Below are 9,288 nucleotides of genomic sequence, written 5' to 3'. Positions count from 1 at the left end.
AGACCACCTCAACGTTCTCTGATGTCCATTAGTTAATCCCCAGAAATATTTGGTAAAAATTGACCAGGGAAGAAAGGGGATTAGTAAATCCCAAATAAGAAAAAAAGAAAAGGGAAAAGAAAACAAAAGGAAATAATAAACTCTATCGTCATAAATAACTCTCCACTTTTACAAAAATAGGTGAGGGAGGGTCCTGAATAAGGAAGTCAATTCTCAGATCTCGTTTTGCTCCATCCATTCAGAAGTTGCCTCAGGATTCTCAAAAAAGTGCATCTTCCCACCGTAGATAACTCTCAGCTTTGCGGGATAACTGAGGGAGTACTTAATACCCTTAGCCGCTAGCCTCTTTTTAACGGCTTGGAAGCTGCGTCTCCTCTCCTGCTTCTCCTGAGCGAAATCCGAAAAAAACATCAGCCTGCTATCCTCGTGGACAATTGGAGGGCATTCTCTAGCTCGTCTGAGGATCGCATCTCTATCTTTAGATGACAATACTTTAATCAGTATAGATCGTAGCAGTCTCCCGGGAGCCAGTTTACCCCCTGGGACTCTGTGAGCCCTCTCTAACATGAATAAAGGGGAAAAATGCTCCCTACCAAAGTTATCGAAAATTAACAGCTGAAGTTTGTCAATTAGGGATCCGCCTTCCATACCCTCTGGGAACCCAACAATTCGTATATTGTACCGCCTGGACCTATCTTCAAGGTCCAAAATTTTCAACTGTAGCCTCTCATTGTTGGCCGTAAGTGTCCGTATCTCAGTTTGTAACTTAGTGGTCACACCCTCTAATGAGTGAACCAGACCCTCCATGTTGGAAACCCGCTCTCGGATCTTCACCAAATCCTCCCGTATCAGGGAAACGTATTAATTTGTATTAAATTTGGAGTAAATTTCACAGCATGTTCCATTGTGTGGAGTATAGGATACTCAGTTTCCCCAAAAGCAACCCACCTGGAACCCTATGGCCCTGAACTATTGTGTGCGTGAAGCCTAGTGGCAATGGTTCAATATTCATGATCTATTGTTTTTCCATAGGTGCAGCGACTATTATTTATGCTGACATAAGGACCGCTGCATCCCAGAGTCATTTACCCACAGCACCAGGTAGGTTCATATACTCAGTGTCCGTTCAGATAAAACACTCTTTTTAGTAAGTTGGTTTACACGCATGATTGGAAATACTGTACATGGTCCTCCACTGATTTCTGGTAGCCGACGTATGTGCAGGAACAAGGAGATTTATCTGATCACTTGCTGTAGAATTATAAAAGTTCTGTAACAGCAGGAGGCGTGAAACATGTAAGCAGTCATTAGACACTGGGACACGACAGTAATCAGTGTTGGACTGGGAACTGCAATACCCCTTTAAGGACTGGGAATCCTCACCAGTAATTACTAACACAATAATAAATGTGAAGTCAAAATATCCCAGGTCTAAAGCATGCAAATAAAGTGGACCTCCCACCTCTCAGCACCCACCTCTATCAGGGCTCAGTTTTGGTCCATATATGATATTTTTGTGGATCGGATGCAGACCTGCTCATCTAAATGGAGCCACAAAAGATGCGGACAGCACACCAGTCTGCAGGAGAGAAAAAAACACGACGGCAAGTACTCGGCCGGCATCTGGATACAGTTGTGTGCAGGACCCTCAACCAGAGAGATCTGGTCTTTCAAGAGCAGTGTAAAGCTACAACATTGCAGGAATTATCCAGCTGCTACCTCCGGTGACCAGAACGCCAGGGACTTGTGCACTTTAGATTAAGACCAGAGGATGAAACGCCAGTCTTAATAAATTCCCTCCCCCATTGTGCTTATTTAGCATGCACATCATTAGTCACGTGTACACACATCAATATGGATGCAGATGGAGACTGAAGCACACAAGGCCTCCAGGAAAACACTGTTGTACCTGACAGAAATCAGAGGTAAACATGTCAGAATCCCTCAGTAGTGCAGCCTCACGCCTGCTTTTCAAATGGCTTTGTACATTTAAAGGGTCATTTCAGTGAGAAGTTATTTCCTATCCATGGGTTAAGGGCTGTTAGATCACTGGGGCCCCACTGATCATGGTGATACAGGGCTGGACAAGCATGTTCACTACTGCTCCAGTCTTCTATTAGACTGTTGGAGGCAGTCGAGCATTGTGCTTGTCTATCTTCATTTGTCCCATTGAGATGAATGAAGTGGCAGTCCAAATCTTAATCATCCAATCCATTCATTTTTGGGGCACAGGGCCCCCAATTCTTCAGTTCTCAGTAACTGAGCCACCACCAATCTATCAGTTATCTAGTGGATAGAGTGTTACTCAATAATCCTTCAATGTACATTAACTCCCTGCCAGTTCATTTCTTCCTACAGTCTTAGCATCCTTTATGTTCCTTTATGTTCACAATCTTAACACATTCTATATTTATTGACAGAGGTTCAAGAAAAAGTCTTGACAAGGTGCAGATACAGAATTCTCAAAATTCTTATTGCGGTCCTCATCATCATCATTATTGCTCTCCTTTGTGGATTTGTGGGTAGGTCATGTTATTACTAATTCTTATGACCAGTATTGCTGCATATGAATGTCTAGAGGGCTGTTTCCTGACCCTGGAGCCACCATTCTCCGTCCTCTTCCCCAAGAAGCCATGTTTCAAAGTGTTCATTATCAGGGCTTGGAGTTTTAATGATTAAACACTATGAAGCTGGCCATACACATTACACAAAGATCAGTCAAACCTGCCAATTTAGTGCGAAGCGACCAACTCTCTAATGTGTAGAAGTTGTTAGGCCCACCTTCATTTGACTTATGTTTGGATAAGAAAAATCAAGCATGTTCAATTTTAACACGGTACAAGGGAGATAAACTGCTGTCAGAGGCGTCAGGCAGTAGCATATTTCACAGTGACCATTAAGAACATTGTATGATTGGTCAAACTGTGCATGCATGTGTATGGGGAGGTTAAGAGGATTAGCTGTTCAGCTGAGAGCTTTTGAAAGCAGGGCCGTCTTTAACGTGGGGCAAAAGGGGCAGCAGCCCGGGCCCAGTTGCTTCTGGGGGGCCCAAGGCAGCTGCCTCTTGAGCCCCGCTGGCCAGTGGCGTAGCGTGGGGGAAACTTTGCCCCGGGAGCAAAATTCCAGGGGGCGCTAGCAGGGCCGCACCGCCAATTATGCAAAATGTGGCGATGGCCCCAGGCGGCGCGGCCCTGGTGACAGGTGGGGGGCGGCGGCAGGGTACAGGGAGATGAGCGCTTCCATTGTGGAAGCGCTCATCTCCATAGTCATCTGTATTGTCGTCCTCAGGACAGCGATACAGATAGATGTGCTGCAGCGGGGCAGAGGAGGGATGCGACTCCCTTCCCCGTTCCTCTGATAGGCTGCAGGCTTAGTGCCTGCAGCCTATCAGAGGCCGGTGCAGGCAGCGCAATGACGTCATTCCGCCGCCTGATCTGTACAGCGCGAGACAAAGGCCGGAAGAGGCCTGCATCGCATCACTGCCAGCCTGATGGAGGTAAGTATAAGTGTTTATTTTTTTATATGGTACTACTTACTGGCACATGATTGGGGGGCAGCTATGGGGGCACTTGTTACTGGCACATGATTGGGGGGCATCTACGGGAGTACTTGTTACTGGCACATGATTGGGGGACATCTATGGGGGTAATTGTTACTGGCACATGATTGGGGGTAATTGTTACTGGCACATGATTGGAGGGGGCATCTATGAGGGTACTTGTTACTGGCACATGATTGGGGGGCATCTATGGGGGCACATCTTAATGGCACATTATTGGGGGGCACTGTGGGGGCATCTATGGGGGCACTTCTTACTGACACATTATTGGTAGCACTTTTTACTGGCACATTATTGGGGGCACTATGGGGGCATCTTCTGAGGCCACAAAGAAGTGGTATTTTATAGGGGGGTAAGGGGGAGAGGAACACTATGGTGGCTTCTACTGAGGCCACATAGAAGGGGTATTTTGTATGGGTGGCTCTGTATAGGGGCATTTTATACTGGGGCACATTATGGTGGGTACTATGGGGAAGGGGAGAGAGGAGTACTATTGGGTCATCTATGGGGGTCACTAAGAAAGGGTATTTTATACTTGCAAATTATGGGGGACACTGAGGGCATCTACTGGGGCACTATATATGGGGCATTTTATACTGGTACATTATGGGGGAACTTGGAAGAAGGGGGTAGAGGAGCACTATGGGGGCATTTACTGGGGGCCCTATATAGGGGTATTTTATACTGGCACATTATGGGGGCACTATGGCGACATTAGCTAAACTGGGGGTATTAAAGGGGAGTATTTTTTGCACGGGCACATTATAAGGAGAATTATTACTACTGGGGGCATTATTATGGGCTTTATTACTACTTGGGTTTATGGGGAACATGATTACTAGTATGGGCACTATGGGAGCTTTATTACTTCTGGGGCACAGTGGGGACATGTTGGGGGCACTGTAGGAACACTATTACTACCATGTGTGCTCTAGCAGTGAATTATTCCTAGTGGTGGGACTTTTGGGAGCACTATTACTGTGGGGGCACCTTGGCACAGTATCCGCTTACCACAATTATTTTTGGGGACGTTATGTTTACACTATAAGTGTCAGGAGCACTATTTGCTGTGCACAGTTATTTTAGGGCACTGTGTGCCAGTAATTATATGAAGGGCACTATCTGCATGGTACTAGTATTATCAGGGGGTTTATCTGTTTCTGCACTATAGTATTGGAGAGCACAGCGGCACAGTATTGGGGGTGGTAGGATCATTTGTCCTGAAGATGGGAGGATGATGGAAAAGTAGTAAAACTAAGATTTTGTTTGTCAAACTGCAGAGACGAGAAATGGCTGAAAAATGGTGGTCTGGTCTGAAAGTCTGAAAGGAGAAGATGAGGAAAGAGAACATCTACATCAAAGAGACGTCACTGAATGTAAGAGGTATGTGGCGCTGTATTAGGTTACATGCACACGACCGTGCCGTTTTTTGCGGCCCGCAAACCGCGGATACGCAAAAAACATTGTAGAAATGCCTATTCTTGTCCGCAAAACGGACAAAAATAGGACATGCTATATTTTTTTGCGGGGCCACAGAACGGTGCAACGGATGCGGACATCACACGGAGTGCTGTCCGCATCTTTGCAGCCCCATTGCAGTGAATGGGTCCACACCTGAGCCGCAAAAACGGCGGCTCGGATGCGGACCAAAACAACGGTCGTGTGCATGAGGCCTTACCCTGTATGTAGGAGTGGATAGAGGGGTTAGTAGTACAGTACTATCTGCACATTGTAAAAAGTAAATAAAAAGTTATCTGAAAAATACTATATTTTTGTGTCAGAAGTTGTTAATTTTTAGAATAATGATACAGCCATTTTATTTTATAATTTTGTGCTGACTTTTTTCCCCTCTATATTAAGGGACACTATAGTCACCAGAACCACAACAGCTAAACGTAGCAGTTCTGGTGTCTATAGCGCGTCTCTGCAAGCTTTTTAATGTAAACACTGCCTTTTCAGAAAAAAGGGCAGTATTTACATTACGATATAATGAAAATATAATGAAAATATGGTGGCTCACTCTGTAACTGGTTGTGGAATGGGTGCTGCTAAGTCTAAAAATGACTCACCCAGTCATAAACGGAAATAAAATGTAAAAAATGTATAGAAAGACTGAGCACTCGCCAGCTGGACCAATTAGAGACTAAGAACAGATAGTGGCAATAATATTTAATAGTTAATAGCCCTATATTAAATCTACATCAATAAAATCTATAATGCATAATAAATCATTATAAATATATCACCTAAATAATAAAACAGAGCTGTAAACGCAGTGTGGAAGGACAAGGTCTATAAATATGCCTAATATATATGCAATAAAACGTACCCAATGTATAAATATAGAGGATCACAATAATTTATATAGTGGGGCAAATATTAACGATAAATAAAAATATCTAATTATTATATTCATTAGATGTTCAGAAAATGCTCATATAGGACAATATTGAGTTCAATGGTTTCTGTATACCTTGAACATCAGCTGATGAACTTGTATGAGACCCCAACATCCCGATAACCGGATTTTAAACCTGTCGGAATTATCGCTTCTGTCCATCCGGAGGGAACACCTCATTAACCGCCAACCAGGCTAAGACTTGCAACATCGGCGAACACTGCCAGGAGTCCCTCTATGCTGGGAACCGCATGAACCTCCGAACCACCCTAAGCAAGCGTCTGGAATCAGGTACAGCCGGATCTGATACAGTGAGCCACGTGGGACGCCACGGCTATACTCACATCAGACGGCAAAATTAACGGGTGTAACATATTAATTGACCGTATGCTTATCTGGCCTTCTGAGTGAACTGAACTTGAACAAGTGAATCACAGCCATTGACTGTATGACCGTATGTCTGTTCGGTACTCCGGACTGAATTGCACTTGAACAAATGAACTGATTTTTTCGAATACAGATATATCTAGTTTTCGAATACCTCATCTGGCACACTTCTCATTGAACTCAATATTGTCCTATATGAGCATTTTCTGAACATCTACTGAATATAATAATTAGATATTTTTATTTATCGTTAATATTTGCCCCACTATATAAATTATTGTGATCCTCTATATTTATACATTGGGTACGTTTTATTGCATATATATTAGGCATATTTATAGACCTTGTCCTTCCACACTGCGTTTACAGCTCTGTTTTATTATTTAGGTGATATATTTATAATGATTTATTATGTATTATAGATTTTATTGATGTAGATTTAATATAGGGCTATTAACTATTAAATATTATTGCCACTATCTGTTCTTAGTCTCTAATTGGTCCAGCTGGCGAGTTTTCAGTCTTTCTATACATTTTTTACATAGTATTTACATTACTGCCAAGGAACACCTCTAGTGGCCACTCATCATTATTAAAGTTTACTACTCTACGAGGTGTGTGGATTATTTTTGTGTGTTGTGGTGGGGGGCGTGAGTGCATGCTAGGGTGTGGGAAGGCGGGATCCAGGGGGCCCAAATAAATTCTTGCTGAGGGTCCAATCAGTATTAAAGATGGCCTTGGCTGAAAGGTGTATGTATAGCTTAAAAGGGTATTCCCATGTCAAGGTTTGTGGCATATCGCTAAGAGTGAGATCCGTTTCAGGGATCTCACAAGCGGCCCAAAACGGATCAGTTTAGCCCCAATGCATTCTGAACGGATAAGGATCCGCTCAGAATGCATCAGTTTGGCTCCGTTCCGCCTCCATTCCGCTCTGGAGGCGGACACCAAAACGCAGCTTGCAGCGTTTTGATGTCCGCCTGACGATGCGGAGCGAAACGGATCCGTCCTGACTTACAATGTAAGTCAATGGGGACGGATCAGTTTTCACTGACACAATATGGTGCAATTGAAAACGGATCCGCCTCCCATTGACTTTTAGTGTAAGTCAAATGGTAATGCATATGGATCCGTTCTGAACGGATATAAGTGTTTGCATTATAGGTGCGGAAACGTCTGTGCAGATACAAGACGGATCCGCACCTAACGCAGGTGTGAAAGTAGCCTAAGCGGTGTGCTCTCCTTTAGGCTGAATGCACACAGCCGTGTTCCGCGGCCGAGAGCGGTCCGTGGTATGCCGGGCTGGATTCCTGTTCAGAGCAGGAGCGGACGGCATCATTGGTTGCTATGACGCCGTGCGCTTTGTGGAGTGATATGCCACAAACTCTTGAGATAGGAAAACTCTGTTAAGACCTAGTATGTGACATATATTTTTCCCATGTGTGAGGAGAGAAGTTCACGGCGGCACTGCCTGTACTGATGTAGCCTGTAGTAATGAGAAACCGCTGGTGTGGTACGATATACTCCGCTCTGTGGTGCTCAGCGAAACAGAGGTTGAGACAAAGTATGCGATGGGTAGAGAGAAGAGGAAGAAGTCGCGGCACTCACCGGAGTAGATAAGTAGTGGTTACTTTATTCAAGCTTCCTTAGAAGACAATACATAAAGGATCCAGGGGCGGACACACTGTTGCAAGCGGCGACGGCCATTTCGCGCGTGGGATCGCGCTTCCTCAGGCCGCTGGATCATGTGATGGATCATGTGATGTCACCACAGGTCCTTTTCCTGCACACAGCACAGAAGACAGACAGAAGAGATGCCGGCTGCGCGAGCAAGTGGATTAAGGTGAGTTAAATTATTTGTATTTCTTTTTTAACCCCTCCAGCGCTATTGTACTATGCCTTCTGTATTCAGAATGTTATTATTTTCCCTTATAACCATGTTATAAGGGAAAATAATAATGATCGGGTCTCCATCCCGATCGTCTCCTAGCAACTGTGCGTGAAAATCGCACCGCATCCGCACTTGCTTGCGGATGCTTGCGATTTTCACGCAGCCCCATTCACTTTTATGGGGCCTGCGTTGCGTGGAAAACGCACAATATAGCGCATGCTGCAATTTTCAAGCAACACACAAGTGATGCGTGAAAATCACCGCTCATGTGAACAGCCCCATAGAAATGAAAATGGGTCGGGATTCAGTGCGGGTGCAATGCGTTCACCTCCCGCATCACATTCGCGCGGCAATCTCACCCGTGAAAGGGGCCTTAGATGCCACTGTATGCCAGTGTTTGCACCTACTGTTTTAGACTGTTGGATTTGCATTTTATAGGACATATCCTATTATTTGCACTATTACTGCATTGGTGTGTCTGATGTGTTCCTTGCTTTTCATGATGCTGTTTGATCACTAATGTTCTCTCACAAACCTCTGAGGGCTTCTCAGAACAGCTGTGGTTAAACCGAGAATACATTACATACAGATAGACTCTATTTACTAATGAGGTGACTTCTGAAGACCGTTGGTCACACTGGATTTCTTTTAGGGGTATCAGGGGGCTGAATACAAATGTACTCACTTTTCTGATTTTTATTTTATTTAGAAAATTAAAAAACTGTGCATCATTTTCTTTTCACTTCACACATACTTGCTACTTTGTCTTAGTCTATGACATAAACTCCCAATAAAATGCATTTAAGTTTGTGGTTGTAACGTGAAAGATGTGTAACGTTCAAGGAGTATGAATACCTTTTTAAGGCACTGTACCTAAGCCACCACTAGGCCAGACTAACATTAAGCCAGTATGGCAGTGTACACCTATATCAACAACTGCCTGGTAGTGTCATTAACTTTCCATCCAACCTTGCACCGTACCTCCTCATCTGGTGCCAGAAACTGCACTTTGTATTTAAAGGGGTTCTCTCGCCATTTATATTGATGAACTATCGT

At 44.2% G+C, this 9,288-nt stretch overlaps 1 protein-coding gene across 1 annotated transcript in view; it reads left to right on the top strand.

Annotated features, from left to right (window-relative positions):
• The first annotated feature begins 1,858 nt into the window (after window positions 1-1,858).
• The window catches only part of LOC122942260 (killer cell lectin-like receptor subfamily B member 1B allele B), a 107,580-nt gene continuing 100,150 nt past the window's right edge, over window positions 1,859-9,288 (top strand). Inside the window, exons 1-2 of the mRNA XM_044299763.1 lie at window positions 1,859-1,925; window positions 2,421-2,522. Coding sequence (XP_044155698.1) covers window positions 1,859-1,925; window positions 2,421-2,522 — 169 coding nt within the window. The remainder of the gene's footprint in view (window positions 1,926-2,420; window positions 2,523-9,288) is intronic.

This window comes from Bufo gargarizans, chromosome 6 (genome assembly GCF_014858855.1).
Source record: "Bufo gargarizans isolate SCDJY-AF-19 chromosome 6, ASM1485885v1, whole genome shotgun sequence".
Lineage (NCBI taxonomy): Eukaryota > Metazoa > Chordata > Amphibia > Anura > Bufonidae > Bufo > Bufo gargarizans.
Note: the sequence above shows the minus strand (reverse complement) of the source record. Positions and strands in the feature narration are given on the sequence as shown.